Source organism: Bos indicus x Bos taurus, chromosome 1 (genome assembly GCF_003369695.1).
Source record: "Bos indicus x Bos taurus breed Angus x Brahman F1 hybrid chromosome 1, Bos_hybrid_MaternalHap_v2.0, whole genome shotgun sequence".
NCBI lineage: Eukaryota > Metazoa > Chordata > Mammalia > Artiodactyla > Bovidae > Bos > Bos indicus x Bos taurus.
The window spans coordinates 34,820,701-34,838,246 of record NC_040076.1 but is presented as its reverse complement, the minus strand read 5'-3'; the positions used below and the strand labels follow the sequence as shown (position 1 = coordinate 34,838,246).

Sequence of the window (17,546 nt, the reverse complement as noted above, 5' to 3'; positions counted from 1 at the left end):
ACAAATGAAGGGACTTCTTCCTGATGCTTAAACATGATCTATCTTGATATTTACCTGCAATGAAATCAGTTCCCAAATTGAATAGCTTTCCACTCTTATTTTTACCCCTTCATTAGTGTTAAGGTATGTACTATCCCCATTTAGATCTTATTTAAACATTCTTCATTAGTGTTTAAACTGATTGCCCAGGTGCTCAGACAAATGAAGTTGTATGATAATTGTCAGTGATAATTTTATAAAGTAGAAGAAGATAATGTGACTGTCTCTCACATCACGTAGTTTGTTATTTTGCAGTGTGTCGGTGTTAGATGTTAGGCTGTTGGTGAAGGCTGGGTATTTTGATATAGCAGCCAATACAGCACTGTGTATATTTGTATTTGTGATAATTATGGCTTTTCTCTATTAAAGCAAGGATGAAGCAGGTATTCATGTTTTAAATGTGGAAATAAACCACCAGCGTCTTTTAACATCAGTTCAGTTCAGGTCAGTAGCTCAGTCGTGTCCAGCTCTTTGTGACCCCATGAATTGGAGCACGCCAGGCCTCCCTGTCCATCACCAACTCCCGGAGTTCACTCAGACTCACATCCTTCGAGTTGGTGATGCCATCCAGCCATCTCATCCTCTGTCATCTCCTTCTCCTCCTACCCACAATCCCTCCCAGCATCAGAGTCTTTTCCAATGAGTCAACTCTTCGCATGAGGTGGCCAAAGTACTGGAGTTTCAGCTTGAGCATCATTCCTTCCAAAGAACACCCAGGACTGATCTCCTTCAGAATGGACTGGTTGGATCTCCTTGCAGTCTTTTAATATAGTATCAAGCATTTTGATCCACAGGGGTTTTCTAGATGCCTAATATCTATGAAACTAAATATTTCGTTTCAGTATTTTCTTTACTTTTCAGTCATTAAATATTCCACCTGCACATCCAGGTTTTATGTTCCTATTTTTCTTCTCTTTTTATCAACAGCATATTCACCAGTGCATGGTTACCACATTACCTCTTTTATCTCCAGCAATAAAATTAATTGGAATCATATTAAAGTTACTTAAGAGTGATAGTGATGTTGTCAAAGGATTATTCTTCTTTTGAAGTAGGAAATGCTTTTCTAGTGGATATGACTGATGATCACATGGTCCTAAAACTCAGATGTGCTGGAGTATAACATTTTCAGTAAGCCAGTTTATTATTTACTTCTACCCAATAGCAGAAAAGTTAGCTTTTCAATTCATTTTCTCTAAATTTATTTTATTCAAGTATAGTTGATTTACAGTGTTGTTAATTTTTGCTATACAGCAAAGTGACCAAGTTGTATATACATTCTTTTTCATATTCATTTCCATTACGGTTTATCAGAGGATATTGATTATAGTTCCCTGTGTAATAATTACTTCACCAATTCTAAGTATTTGTAGTCCAGCCCAATGATTTCTTCATTGCTCAGTTTAAAACACTGTTCCACTTCTAGGTGAATCCTCTTCTCAGATGCTTCCCTCACTCTCTCCCTAGGGATTGCCTCTGTTTTCCTGTTAGTCATATGGTGAACATTGTTGATTAAGTGGTTGCTGTCTCTTCTTAGCTTTGTCATTTCATTCTTATCTTGCTTTTGTTTGCAAACATATCCCCTTCCCCACCATTTCTCTGTGCATTCCCCATACAGTGCTCCACTGATGACTACGTCATTCGGCTTCCTAAAGTTTGTGATGCCTCTGAGGTGCTCAGCTAGGGTGGCTCATATCATTTTTTCTGCCACGGGGTACCCACATCACAGCTATGGGATAAAGAGGCAGGCCTGCCAGAAATCTCTCTGAAGCAACTTCTGTATCTTTGTTTGAGGAGCCCATGAGAACTTTAAGATTTTTTTTTTCATCAGACACCTAGGACTTGAAGGAAACAAGGGAGGGGGAAGTTTCTAGGCTTTCTCTGCTTAGGCACACCCTGCTGCCATCTCCACTTCCTTATTCCCAGAGGTCTTTTGCAAGAGAAGAAATCTGTGAAGCAATAAGCTCCCAAAAATTTCAGCTAGAAAATGAGTTACAATGCCTTGTTACATAGATTCTTCAAATTTTAAAGGGAAATCCAAATATGATTTCTTTTAACCAAAACTTCTAAAGGAGATCAGTCCTGGGTGTTCTTTGGAAGGAATGATGCTCAAGCTGAAACTCCAGTACTTTGGCCACCTCATGCGAAGAGTTGACTCATAGGAAAAGACTCTGATGCTGGGAGGGATTGGGGGCAGGAGGAAAAGGGGACGACAGAGGATGAGATGGCTGGATGGCATCACCGACTTGATGGACGTGAGTTTGAGTGAACTCTGGGAGTTGGTGATGGACAGGGAGGCCTGGCATGCTGCGATTCAGGGGGTTGCAAAGAGTCGGACGCGACTGAGCGACTGAACTGAACTGAACTGAGCCAAAACTTCTTTCCTACTCCTAAGTATTCAATGTATCTTTCCTATGTTTGTACTTCAGTTTTTCTATTCCTGGATTTGGTTTTTCTTTTTTCTTTTGATGGTCAGGTGGTGATGGTATTGGAACTGAAGCGAGGAACTGGGTCTGTGGGCTTGTGTTTTCTTTCAGGTTTATCTCCTGACTTGATCTCAGACTCTCAAACTCTGAAGTGAACAGTGTGATATCTTTGTTCTTTGGTCCCATTTCTGACAAACACCTGATGAGTCAGATGGCCACCCTACGTCTTCAGTTTTCATACTGTGGCAGTTTATTTGGGTGGGGGCAGGGAGGCGTAGTTACACATCTATTCATACAACATGTCCTATTACACGATCTGGAGTATAACAAAGGACTGTGTAATCATCTTCTGTGACTTAGAAAAACTTTGCAAATGTATAGTTTAAAAAAAACACAGTTATTTTATTAACACTGGTATCAGTTCTGATAAATCAGGGTGTTTCTAAATAGTGCAAAAATCAATATTTAAAATGTATTGACTTTTCTTTGAATTGATTTAATGAAAGGATTTTGACTCCAGGAGTTGCAAGAATACAGGCTGGTGTCACAACCTACAGACAATATAATCCACAAAAGGGGAGCCATATACATTGTGGTTAAAACTATTGACTCTGATATCAAACCACAAACATTCAGTCCTGGTTCTACCACATAATAATTGGCATAACCTCTCTTACTCTCACTTTTCTTATTTGTAAAATGAATATATATATCCATTATATATATAGCGTGATTGGAAGCATTAAATATTTCACATAAAATAGCACAATGTCTAGTGTGTTCAGCCCTAAGAAAGTGTTTGCTAACATTATCATTGTGATGTTTATTTTACTTTCACTGAAAATATCACAGAGTAAACAACCTAAAACAGAGTTACTAATATCAAGAGATAAACATGGGTGATTTCAGCAAGCCAGTAAGTACATTTCAAAATGTGTTGTAAACTAATTTCATATAGGTTTGAGTTTGAGGAGTGAGAAGCAAAAAAAAAAAAAAAAAAAAGCATGAATAGTAGCAAAATAATAGTAGAGTGTTTTATGTTCTTGTAAGAAAATTTGGGGAACCCCCAAGTATCTGTAGATCATGTAAGGATCATGGATTAAAGATTTATGCATCCAGTCCCATCACTTCATGGCAAATGGAAGGGGAAAAAGTGGACAGGTTTTCTTTTCTTGGGCTCTAAAATCACTGTGGGGGCTTCCCTCGTGGCTCAGCAGTAAGAATCCACCTGCAATGCAGGAGACACAGAAGACTTGAGTTTGATTCCTGGGTTGGGAATATCCCGGGGAGGAGGGCGTGACAACTCCCTCCAGTATTCTTGCCTGGAGAATCCCATGGACAGAGGAGCCTGGCAGGCTATAGCCCATAGCGTTGCAAAGAGTTGGACATGACTAAAGCAACTGGAGCACAAAATCACTGTAGACTGGGACTGCAGCCATGAAATCAAAAGATCATTACTCCTTGGAAGGAAAGCTATGAAAAAACCTAGACAGCATATTAAAAAGAAAATACATCACTTTGCCAATAAAGGTCTGTACAGTCAAAAGTATGGTTTTTACAGAAGTCATGTGTAAATGTGAAAGCTGGACCACAAAGAAGGCTGAGCACTGAAGAATTGATGCTTTCGAACTGTGGTGTTGGAGATGACTCTTGAGAGTCCCTTGGACTGCAAGGAGGTCAAATCAGTCAATCCTAAAGGAAATCAACTCTGAATATTGATTGGAAGGACTGGTGCTAAAGCTGAAACTCCAATAGTTTGGCCACCTGACGTGAAGAGCTGACTCATTGGAATAGACTCTGATGTTGGGAATGTTTGAAGGCAAAGGTGAAGCGGGGTGGCAGAGGGTGATGTGGTTAGATAGCATCACTGACTCAATGGACATGAATTTGAGCAAACTCCAGGAGATTGTGGAGGACAGAGGATTCTGGCATGCTACAGTTCATGGGGTTAAAAAGAGTGGGACATGTCTTAGTGACTGAACAACAACAAGACCACATTAAGAATCATGAGTTAATGATTTTGTCTCCTTTCACCACTGGGAAAACTCAGTGTACTGACTGATTCTTAAATATTTTAATCTTCCTTCAACAAGTGTTTAACAAGAAAAATCATATCCCTGTTACAACTTACTAGTAGTAGAGACTTTTGTCTGTGGTTGTTCCTTTTCTTTATATTTACTTTGAAATTTACAGGTATGGATACTTGGTAATCAAAGGAAAAGTTGTATTTATGTCCCATCAATGAGAAGAAATTAAGCCAAAAGGACAACATTAGCCATTTAATATGTTGTAGGCCATAGGTGAACTGAGTTTTTTAAGGTTTGCTTTGGAGTAATGCAGACTTGGAAACACAGTTGAAGAGCAAGAGTTATTCCAACCATTAACTCTGATTAGAATATTTAGGACTATGTTAAGTAACATAATTCTTGTCCACAGAAAAAGGCTAACATGATTTTGGTGGAGTCATCTCTTTGCAAACTAGGGATTGCTTTTATTTAAGAAGAAAAAAAGACACTCAAACCACTTGATGATTCCAACACTATTCATGACTTGCAGTGCTGACATTCTATAGATTGATGGGGTCTTCAAGTGTGGAAAATACTGAGTCATACAGAAGATGAGACGTTTTAATAATGAAAAAAATATTTATGCAGTCAGCAGATTGTCGGTTAAGGTGGTTTAGATTATAAAAGTCACCCAACGGAGACTTTGTCAGGTTGCAAATTATTCTGACCACAAAATTATTTGAAACTGAATAAAGCAAACTTAGAGTGAGTTGATATGCCCCAGATCCTTTTTATTTTTTGTCTTCCTCCTCCTCTTCTTTTGAAATGGGAAAGGGAAACTGTGGCCTGTCTGTCTAAACATAATGCTAGTACACGAGATAAAACATAAGACGGCACCAATCATTTGGCATTCAGAAAGAGCTGCTTTTTCCCAGTATACAAATGCTATAAAACCAAAGATGGTGCCTTGTGGTTCTATGAGGTGCTTCTTTGGCTCCTTTTTGTTCTTTTTCATTTTATGTAATTTGTTTAGTATAGTGTCTTAATGACTCCCATAATGACTGACTAATTGTATCTGTTTTGTAATGACATCCATTGCTTTACACAATTATTTGACAAGTTGAAAGACAAGAAATAAAATCACTACAGATGCTTTAGTGGGGCTTTCCTGGTGGCTCAAATGGTAAAGAATCTGCTCACAATGTGAGAGACCTGGGTTCGATCCCTGGGTTGGGAAGATCTTCCAGAGAAGGAAATGGCTACCCACTCCAGTATTCTTGCCTGGAGAATTCCATGCACAGAGGAGCCTAGCGGACTACAGTCGATGGGGTCACAAAGAGTTGGACACGACTGAATGCACACACACAAATATTTTCTGAAAGAAGAGGCAATAAAAATAAGTAAATTTAGTTCACTGCCTTAGTCCAAAAGTATCATCTGATGTTTGCTGAAAAGTGTTAACTGAAACGCTGCCTAAATATGCCCTAGAGATTAGTTGTATCCTTTTTTTCCCATGTCAGTAACTTTTGATATTAGAAATAAGAAAGCTTCACTTATATTATTTTATTTATTATTCATACCTACTCTAGTAAGATAAAGGCCACAGTAAAGAATGTGTACTGTGCTAATGGCACTGCTCCAGTCTAGAGTTTTCTTGGTCACTTAGTATTGGTTGGCTTTTTGAAACTTGTGAGCTCAGTTGCCACTTTGGTTTCTGTATCTAGTGTATTGTAGAAAATGCCCAGTCTCAAGTGCTACACATATTGATACTTTTCTATTTCTCACAACTTTTCTAGGTCTACAGCATCAAGACAAGGGCAAGGAATCACCGTGGTACTGAAACACACAGTATTATCAAGTTAAATTGGAGCATGAATCCATGGTCCCACTGGGAAAAGATGCTGCCAGGGACTGTCATTCTGCAGTGGGACATATTAGATGTGGAAGGAAAAGAGGAAGTGCTATCCAGCTGACTTTGGTTTGGAGCCTTTTCTTGAGAAAGCAGAATGAGTCCTAGACATTGAAGAAAAGCATTTTTGTTTATTTCTTTCCCTCATCTGAGCCTTTGCCAACTGTGCAACTCTCTCTCTTTCTTTTTCTTTTTGTCTTGCTTTTATCAGTATATGGTTTAATTTTTGGTTTGACTTTTTTTTTCCTTCTTTTTGAACCAGTTACCTTGTCAGGAAAAGATGAACCACAAAGAAAATGTTCATTCTTTCAGGAACACAATTTTGTATTTCTATGTTCTTCTATTTTTGTAAAAATACAGGAAGTTTGATTTAGCATTGATAGGCTATTTTTGAGGGATTTTTTTTTTAATATTGTAAAAATTGTTAAGTTCTGTTTAAAGAACTTGCTCTCAGAGAAGCACTGGCTAAAGTGTTTAAAATGCTCGTCTCTAAGATGTCTGTGATATGCTCTGTGCTCTAAGTTACCTCAAATGTTTGATAGTTTCTCCTTTTTGCGAAAGTAGCACCATAGCCAAACCAATATAGTATTGTTTTACATTAAGTCTCAGTGAAGATTTAATTCCATGATAGCTTACTTAGCTCTGAGTTACGTGTGTAGCTTGAAAAGGAAGATTTTTAATGATCACACTAAATAAAAGCTATTCATTACTTTGATTTCTCCCAAAGACTGCTTGGAGGTTGACTAAGAAAGTTTTCATAAACTTTGGATTAGATGGAGAATTATCTTTGTAGTCCATCCAACTTTGATAAAATGGAACCAGAATTTACAACCAACTACTGGAGAAAAAAAAAACAAAAAACATTTAACCATGCTATCTTTGAGTGCCAGTGACTTATTTTTCTTGTTTATAATGATTAATTCATGACAATTTTAGTCATATTTTAAGTGAGTTTTGCCTGAAGATAGTTTGAAAGGATTCTATTTGGGAAAGTACTAGACACATGACAGAACCTTTCATTCAGTGGCTGTTTCTGAGAGTTTGATCCATCATTATAAGTTGAAGGATAATGTATTGCATGTGTATAGTTTAAATAGGTTTTTGCGAGTCTTATTTGTTTAATTCTGGTTTTAATTGATCTGATTCTTTTTAAGAAAAGAATTGGGAGCAAGATAAATTTTTATACTATAATTACTGAAATTAATTTAATAAGCAATTTATTATTTGAAATTTATTTCTGGGGACTCAGGATTCAACTTGACATGTCCCTCAGGATCTAAATAAGAAAAGTTGGGATTATCATTAAAATACAATTAGGAAAAGATTAAGGTTATCAAATAGCAGTTATTGATATTTTAAGAACTTTCAATATAAAGTCCATTCTTTCGGACGCTTTCAGAGTTGGGTCATGTTAAAAAAGTAGTGTTACATAGATGTTTTAGTTCGTTAACAATGTTTCTCAAATTTTTCCCATCCCTGTCCTCATCCATGTGAAATTAAATGTTTAGTGAAATATCTTTTTCCATCTTAAATAGGATAACTTATATCTGTGAACATTTTAGGTATAAGAACAATGCAGTCTGCTTAGCTAGGCAAAATTCCCATGGATCATTTTCAAATTTCCCTATTGTTCCATAGTCTTCTTTCCTGGTGCATCTTATTAGTTATAAATTTATACCCTCTCTTGTATTTTCATCACTATATTTCTTCTTAACCAGAGTCCATTTAACAGGGTATACACGTTTACCTAATGTGAGGTCCAAACTTAAGGAATCGTCCACTTACTAATGATTTACTAAAGATATGAACTTAGATTTCTAGGGAGTGGTTTGATTAAATTATCTACATTTTGATCTGCAGTTTAATTTGATATAGTTATTTGTGCTCTGCCTTTATCTGTGTAGCACAAGGTTTAATGCATCTTTAAATTGGTTTTATTTTGTATCCTCCTGAATTCTTAAAGGCCAGTATTCAGCAGCTCCCACAGGATGGCTCAGTGGGGATGATTTATTTTTCTCTTCTTCCCTTGGAACCTGTTAATTTTGCAGTTTCTCTTAGAATTGTATGGTACTCCAGTTCATTCCGATCTCTCAATTGGATTTTCCCAATTTTGAGAAGAAATATATCAACTCTCTGCTTCTTTCCTTACTCTCTAGTGAACTGAGTTGAAGGAGAGAGAGCTGACAGATAGCTTCACCCTAAATTTAGGATGACACTGCGCCCTCTGTCATTCCTGGTAGCTATCTGGTAAAATATTCCTTGGCTCTGAGGACCCAAGAAAAGTTAGGGACCTAAATTCTGCTGTACACAGGAGAGATTTGTGAATAAGATCCCCCATTGAAAACAGGCCCAGGTGGTGTTGGCACTTTGCAAAGACTGGATCCTTGCATATACAAGGAGTGGATCAAAATCTAAGTCAAAGAAGAATGGATGTGTCTCTGTGATTGTCTGGCGTGCATTTGTTACCATTATATTACCATAACCACCAGATGTCATACAAGGGATGAGTTGTAATTTAGTATGATAGTCTGAGTTTAAGCTTAAAATGCCATCATTCTCTGGATGGATTTTCTCCCACCAAAAAGATGCAGTAATCTTGGAGGTTTCCAGACTGTGTTATTGAGGGCTACCATTTCCCTCTCCAGTTTCATTTGGAAACACTCCGCTTTTGGTTATTTCACAAATTAGTCTTTATTCAAGCTTTCTAAAGATCTGTGAGCTAGACCCTAGGAAATTATCTCATTGATTTTCCATCTAATCTATGTTTTGACCACTGAACTATCTTGATCTGAGGAACAATAAAATAGTGACTAGTTAGATCCTAACAGGTTATTTGGTTCCTCACTGTTTATTTGAAAAGCACCTCTAAATGTTTAAAAAATCAATGTTTCATCTTAATAAGGTTAACAATCCCTTCTTAACTTCCCCTTTAATTTTTCTCCCCTCTCTTTCATCTTAAAGTTATGTGCATTACTGTTTTAAGCAAAAAATAATGGGGATTGCTCTACATTTTGCCATGAGAACAAGTGGATTGCAAGTAACTGAGGAATTAATTTCTTTCATGTTGTAACAACCTTTAAAAAACAAAACAAAACAATTCCAGGCACTGGCATAAAAATGTGCCCTTATGAAGCTCCTTATTTATTATGCAAATAGCAATCAGATACTATATTTTAAGAAACTGCATTCTGTCCCTTACGGAGTACCCCTTCGTTACATAATATATGCCAAATTAAGAAAATGGGTCAGTGACACTGCTGCTGCTGCTGCTAAGTCGCTTCAGTCGTGTCCGACTCTGTGCGACCCCATGGACTGCAGCCCACCAGGCTTCTCCGTCCATGGGATTCTCCAGGCAAGAACACTGGAGTGGGTTGCCATTTCAAATCTCAATGTTACATGCTATCAATTAATCAACATGTTTCATAGGTATTTATTATTGATGATAGCTAAATTTTTAATATAAGAATTTTTAATAATACCAAACACACCCTTAAATGAAGACTCAAACCAAGACAAGATTTTTGATCATGATCTACCTTGGTCTCTTTCCTGACAGAGACATTATGATAATCTTCATTGTGGCAGAAGCTGAAGTCCACTCCAGTATCTGTTACTGGTTCCTACACATAGATACAGCCATAAATTTTTTGATCACAGGAATCATGGTAGAAACTTGAACAGCATTGAGAACCCACCATCTCCAATGTGCTCTTCCTCATGATTAAAATAGCTTACACTGTTATCAACTAAGGAATCTTTAGGGAAAACTGGCAGCCTAGAGATTGTGGTCTTTTCAGTCCAGGTGCACCCATTTAGTGGTCTTTGTCGCCCTCCTGACAGAGGCAACATGATGATCTTAATCAGAGCAGAAGCTGAAATCAGCTTGTAGGATCCATTATGACCCACATGTATTTATACACAGGAAAACCAGCAGAGACTAAGCAGTAGAAAAGGACAGTATTTATGTTACAATTCCGACTGGAGGATGAATAGAGAAGCAATGAATCAATGAACAAAAATTGACTTGGACATTAGGTCATTTTCTGAATTCTGGCTTAGCCACAATTAGATGTGTGTTTTGGGGCTTCATTTATTTATCTCATGAGTAAAGTAGGATAATAATACCTAACTGGCAGGCTAGGAAGGTTGAAAATTATATTACACACACACACACACACACACACATACACTCAATAACATGGCTCATAGTAGACATTCAGTCAATGACAGATTCCTCAAGTATCTGTCAGTTGAGTAAGTAAATCATCAAATTGAGCTCCCAAGTGTCCCTTTTCTTTATATACCCATATCTATAGCAAATTGATATACAGCTGTGCTTTTATGTAAAAAATTGTTGCAAGAGAATCTTTGTCTTCTACTAGATGTTGATGATAAAATGTAAATTTCTTAATTATTTCTGATATTTTAATGTGCTGTTTATGAAAGAAAATAAATTAACTTCTTAGTGGTATGTAGGTCCAACTCTGAGTTTTCTTACGTTTCAGACTTATATTCATCCAGAACCCTGTGATTATTGTCTCCAAAGTGAAAGTGACAGTTTCATGAAATTACCAAAGTTTTTATTTTGTTTCATTATATTTTGGGCTTTTTTAGCACCTAGAATAAAAACATCTCCTTTGAAGTTATCCGTTTTTTTAACTTGGAGGAAAAATTGCAAAATATGGTGGAAAAAAATTTTTCCGCATGAAAAGAGGAGAAAAAAAAAAAACAAAAACTCTTTACAGTCTCAGTCAGCAGATTTATTTGACTTGAGAAAAAAGAAACAACTTCATTGGAAGCAGATGTTGACACTGTGTCAGTTGTTGAAGATGGAAAGGGTTCTCTTGAGCCATTGTGGTTACAAGGGAGGTATCGATGGCCGTTAGAATTCTTGGGATTGAGCATCTTCACAGCAGATAGGACAGTGCAAAAGCCAAAACTATGATACCAAGACTGAAATCAGCCTGCCAATTTTAATTTACCGGACCCTAAAGACTCAGTTGTTTTATTTTTTCCTCCTCCAGAATAAAAGTCATATCTTTCAAAAGATTTAAGTGGATTTTGAGAGAGAAATTAAAAAATGTTCTCTAAAAACATGGCCCAAGAGCCCTTTATTATTAAAGATTAAAACTAATATTCAAGTCATTTTAGAAGAATCAGGGTAAAAATTTGGTTTAATGGTATATGTTGAAGAAATAATCTCAAAGACATAGAGAGCAGACTTCTGGTTGCCAAGGGAGAGATGAGGTGAGGGAAGGAAGGATTGGAGCTTGGGATTAGCAGATGGAAACTAGTACATTTAGGACTGATAAACAACAAGGTCTTACTGTGTAGCACAGGGAACTGTATTCAATATCCTGTGATAAATCATAATGGAAAAGAACATGAAAAGGATATATACATATATATGTGTGTGTGTATATGTGTATATATATATATATGAACTGAGTCACTTGGCTGTACCACTGTACTGAAAAAAGTAACACTGTAAATCAACTATACTTCAATATAATTAGAAAAATAATGTGTATTGAATAAGGATATGTAAACTGTGCACAAATGGAAGGCTCTAGAAAGTGGGGAAAAGGTGAGGTCCACAAAGGAACCTCACATCCTAATAGCTCCTCAATGTTAATTAATTGGTGACTTGATCTCAGAGATTGGGCACAGAACAGACTTTCAGAATTTTTCAGTAGGTTTTTTTCTTTTTAGTGCTCTCTGGGAATTTCCCTCTGTACACTTTTCCAAAGTATAGCAATAGTCATAATTAAAATATCTTAATTCTGTCATTTCTTTTATTGTCCATTGTGTGTGCTTGTTTGAAAAATATTTTTATGGTTTCAAAAAATTGATCAAACTAATGTTCTCTTGAAATTGCAAATTAATTTGATCCAATTCAATTATCCAAATCTTCTTTTAAAATTTTAAGAAATGATAAGTAAAATTTACCAATTCTCTTGTGTAAATAAACAGCCACAACTTCTAGAAAATGACAGGTCATCATCAGTTAGTTAGCTTTCTTGTTAACAATTTTTGGACTACTAAATTTTGACCTAAGAATAACTCTTTTAGAATACAATATCCTTTAATTAGTTGTTTGGTATATGTATGTGAACTCTTCTGTGATATCTTTTTATATTGATAGAGCTGTACATTTTTTTCTTTGCTATGACTAGGGCAAAAATTAATGATTATTTACACACTTGATTTAATTTTTTAGACTGTTTACAATCTTAGATACAGTATCTGATTTAAAAATCACTATTCCATACATGTTTCTGGATACACAATTTAGGGAAGGGTTTTTATGTGAATTCTTTGTATCATTTTAAAGTTCGTGTATTGAAAGGGAAAACATAGACTCTGTTTTCATCACATAAATTTAGATCAGGTGAAAGCTTTTGTAAAAATACATAGTACAATGAGATTTATATTTGTCACTTGATTAAGTGAACTGAAAACATAATAGAAATGTTATCTTAGAACCGTTAAATAAAAAAAATTCCAGATGTATTAGTTTGATGAGCAATTTTATGCTATCTTCCTTTTTACATGCCCAGAAAGAGAAATTAATCTTAGCTCTATTGTCATTCTTAATTTAGAAAGAATATATAACTCATAAAATTTTAGCTTCACAAGCTAACTATAAAATCATATATATATATATTTGTTGTTTTTCATCGGGATGCCGGAAGAGACATTTTTGTATTTCTATTCTCTCTTCAAATAGATCTCATAACTATGTGTTGATGATATAAAATAATGGAGGACTTTGTAGTTAAAACAAATGTCATCTTCAGTTCAATAAATAATGTGAACTCAATGCTTATATTTTAATGTAGCAGTTTGGTTTTGTCCACATTTCTTGACAATTAACTAAAGCCCTCTGTTTTTTTCTTATTCAATTAAGCAACTTACAAGTATCTTTAGAAATTAAAACACCTTAGGTGTTGTTTTTTTTGTAATGGGGTTAATTTTACAGCCAAGGGATTTATGTGTGGTGGTGAGAATTGTATGGTTAGAAAACAAGGGTTGTAACAGAACAGCAAGTGAAATGGGCTATATCAATTACATAATAACAGGCTTGGGAACTTTTTAATACAATGCTTCTGAAGTTATCAATTAACTCTTTAGCAGAGGTGTTCTTTGTTGTTTTGCTTTTGCATTTGTTAATGTGGAACTTGCTGTAAGTCCTGTGGAAAACTTGGCTGACAATTCATTGACATTGAAGAAATACGCCTAGAAAGGAGAAGTCCAAGACCTTATATTTTTAAAGGAAGCTAGAGGTTCCCTTGGAGAAGGAAATGCCAACCCACTCCAGCGTTCTTGTCTGCAGAATCCCAGGGATGGGGAGCCTGGTGGGCTGCCGTCTATGGGGTCACACAGAGTCGGACACGACTAAAGCTACTTAGCAGCAGCAGCAGCAGCAGAGGTTCCCTACATGGGCCCTCTATTTTCTTGTTAAATAAATTTTTGATATGTAAATGCAAAGCTTGGAGATCAGTATTTCAATTAGTAGACATTCATCACCACTGGTGAAAATAACATGACACAGCCTTCTTAACTGTTTACCATATTCAGACTAGACAAGTGTAATGAATTTTCTGTGGTTACTGTAAAAAGTTACCACAATCTTAATGGCTAAAAGCGACACAAATTTATCTGGTGGCTCTAAGTCCAGTATCCAGTACTGATCTCAGTGGGCTAGAAGCAAGATGTCAGCTGTGTTCTTTCAGCGAGAACTATTTCTCTGATGTTTCCAGAGTCCTTAGCTCATGGCCTCTTTCTTCCATCTTCAATTCCAAGAACCACTGGTCAAGTCCTTGTCATATGATATCACTCTGACCCTCTCTTTTGCTTCCCTTTTACAAGTTTAAGGACCTTTGTAATTGCATTGGCCCTGCCTGGATAATCTAGAATAGTCTCTCCATCTCAAGTTCTTCATTTTAACAAAAGTCCTTCGATGTGAGGTAACATATTCACAGGTTCTAGGGATTAGGAAGTGAACATTTTGAGGGTGTTATTCAACCTACCATAGTTACTATTGGATTTCAGTTAATGGTTATCAACGTTTTAATCTAAGAGGGTTTAATGTATCACTGTAAATAGCAAGGCGTGTTCCATGTTTTCAGTGGTCATTTGTGTAAGGATTCATCTACATTCACTTAAATAATTGCATATAAAGGAAATTCTTGTTATTTCAAATATTTATGTGCTTCTTATAGTGCCTTGGAATCCAAAGGGTTATATTGTGTTTATGTCAGAGAGGCACTCAGGGGGGTGGAGACCAGGACATCTGGTGCAGATTCTTCCTAGCTGAAGTGTGTTTTCTCTGGGGACAATCATCTACCATTTAATTGTTTTGCTTCCTTTTTTGGGAATATATGCCCATCCTGTGATGTCCTAAGTCTCCAAGCATCTTATTTGACCTGTTTATACTCATTTGACTAGCTATCCATATATGACTACATTGACGTGGTAAAGCTTTTACATTCCTGTCCAGATTGAATCCTTCCATCTGTTATCAGTTAAGCCGTGGAAAAACTGTTATGGAAAGCAAATATGTTTTGATACATTTAATGTGTAAAGTAGGAACCTAGATTCTGGAATGCTGTTGATCAATAAATGAACTAGAATCTCTTCAAAACAACACTTAAGCCCCACTGTTTTACTTTCCATACCAAGTTTGGCTGTGGCTGAATGAAGAACACCAGCATTGATCTTTGCTTTGCACTTGTACAAGAGACTATTTGTAGGGAGCCAAATATAGCCACAGAGGATTTAATATCTTGCCAAAAAATACAGAATCTGTTCCCCTTTAAGCACGACACTCTATCCTTTTCTTGTGGATCTTGCTAAAAGGAAAATATAACTTTCAACTAGCCCATTCCTCTGCTAGAAGTTCCCTAATCTTTTTCAAATGGGCTATGTGTGGTTTTCAGGAGATTTATGGTTCAAAAGAAAAAAAAAAAAAGGCTATATGAGAAATCCATTCAGTGTTATCATTTTTCTTACAAAAAACAACCCCTAAATCAAGAATGAGAGTAAACAGTAAGGAGGAAAATCACACTTTCGTGGTTTCAGGACTAACCAAGGATCACTGGGTCGTCTTTGTGTTTCATTTTGTATTGAAACAAAAGTAATAATAAAAAATTGGCTTCAACCAACCAGGTGCTTTAGAACATGGATGTTTCACACTGACTGTTGTCTGATGGGTAAATGAACGAGTCGAACTTTCTCTATAATGTGGGTAACGACAGTGCCTGTTCAGTCTCTTATGTTGTATATATAGAAATTTGAAAGCAGTGTTGCAAGTATCACCAAGAAAATAAATTTTGCACAGTGACAGCTTTACCAGACATCTCCGTGTGGGATTTAAAAAAAAACACAAGGCTATTTGGAAATACTTTGTATATGTAAATATGCAAAATATACTGATGAGTGCTAACAGCTGTATGGTGTACGCCCTTATCTTTGAGCAGAATATTTTGGTGGCAGCAGTTATTTTTTTCCATCTTTACTTGCCATTTCCCCTTTTTGTCTCCACCCACTCACCCATCCATTACCTCCTCTTAAAACACACTTAACACCCTTCCCCCCATCCCTCCACACTGCTTCCAAGAGTCATTTGAGTAGATTCCCACTGGAAAAGGCGGGTGGTGCCTTGAAGGAATGTGTGACTTGTACTGTGTTGTAAAGGTTGAGCTTCAGAGAACTTGCTTGCACTTGCTCTGACACCAGCCCCGCACACAGCCCAGACACTCTGCAGGCCAGATTCCATTAAGGCTCGTCATTGCCCAGGGAGGGAAAGTCCTGTTGAGAGTGGCCTTCCTGCCGTGAAGATTCCAAAGATCAGTGTAATCACTTTAAGTGTGTGTTATCAAGTTCTGTAATATCAAGACGCTCATCTATTTATGAAAATAAGCATATGCCTTTCAGTCCAAAGCCTTAAAAGGGAGGGAGGAAGGACTCAACAGAAGTTAAAAATGAAAGTCACTTCTTACAGGATTTTGACAGGTTTGGAGAGGAGAAAAGGTGACAGATGTAAAAGGAGAAACCCTGGGTCCCTAGGACCAGTTCCATGAAAAATGTATTGATATTGCTGAGTCCCAAATTTCCAGTTTCTCTGTCAGTTGAAGATCAAATGAAATAAAAGATGCAAACTGCTTTGAGAAAACTAAAAGTAGATACAAACAGACAGGAAATAATATTTACTATAAGTCCTCTATATACCTTGACCATTACATGAATGTATCTCAAGGAATTTTCACAAATAGCAACATGTAGATAGCATTATTTGTGAGGCTGTTAGCAATATTTTTAAAATGGGGATTTGAGTTTTAGTGATGCTGGTTAAGAGCTATGTATCCTTGAACAATTTCCTCAGCCTTTTTTAAAATACTTTCTGTGTTCACCCATAAGATGAAGATATTTAAAGTAACTATATCATAGAGTCATGAAGATTAATAAAGTGTGTAAATAGTTTAATACCAGGTAAACACTATGGATTTCTTATAATCTTATTTTTCTCTAATCTGAGTACTTGAGCCCAAGGGCACTTAGCCACAAGTAAAAGTCAGGATTCAACTCCCTCAAATAGAATCTTAGAACAATACACTGCTCCAATGTTTTTGCCATTGTCACATCTAAATGTATTTGTTGTGAACATATTTTAATCATCTCTTAGCCAACTGGAATAAAGAGTCAGTAGGAGGAACTAAAAATGTCCAGAAATAGCTAAGTTCTTTAAAAGAGTGAGAGTAATGTGGCTTTCAGGAGCCAAATAGAGTTCCGACAGATGTTGCAATTCTGGAGCATTATTTGTAATTTGGGAATACAGAATCAATTCACTCAATATATTCTTCTGGTCTGAAGGACACTGATTATTTTTCTACTTAGATCAACCTCAAGTCTCAGTAAAATAGTGAATAATGGGTTAGAAGAATTAAACTTTTATCTGCTGACATCTTGTCATAGTTTTCATCTGAAGGTGTCAACTCCCTAATCTCTTTAGGGATGAGCTCTCATTCACTGTGCTGAAAGAATCAATGTTACATTTTAATCCTGATTGTTTAAAATAATTCAGGTTATGTTTATGCAGTATTCTCATTTTTCATAACCTGAGTGTATGTTGGGTCAGGAGTAATGGTGGTAAAATAAATCATT

The 17,546-nt window shown here is 36.3% G+C and overlaps 1 protein-coding gene across 4 annotated transcripts in view; it reads left to right on the top strand.

Moving 5' to 3' along the window:
- The window catches only part of VGLL3 (vestigial like family member 3), a 58,903-nt gene extending 43,169 nt beyond the window's left edge, over positions 1–15,734 (top strand). For 3 of the 4 annotated variants that reach the window (XM_027552015.1, XM_027552150.1, XM_027551940.1), the window contains exon 4: positions 6,268–15,032. In XM_027552015.1, the coding sequence (XP_027407816.1) occupies positions 6,268–6,311 (44 nt within the window). In that variant the 3' untranslated portion in view covers positions 6,312–15,032. Of the gene's footprint in view, positions 1–6,267 lie in introns of all 4 variants that reach the window. The other variant, XM_027552096.1, reaches the window with a different exon arrangement.
- The last annotated feature ends 1,812 nt before the right edge of the window (positions 15,735–17,546 follow it).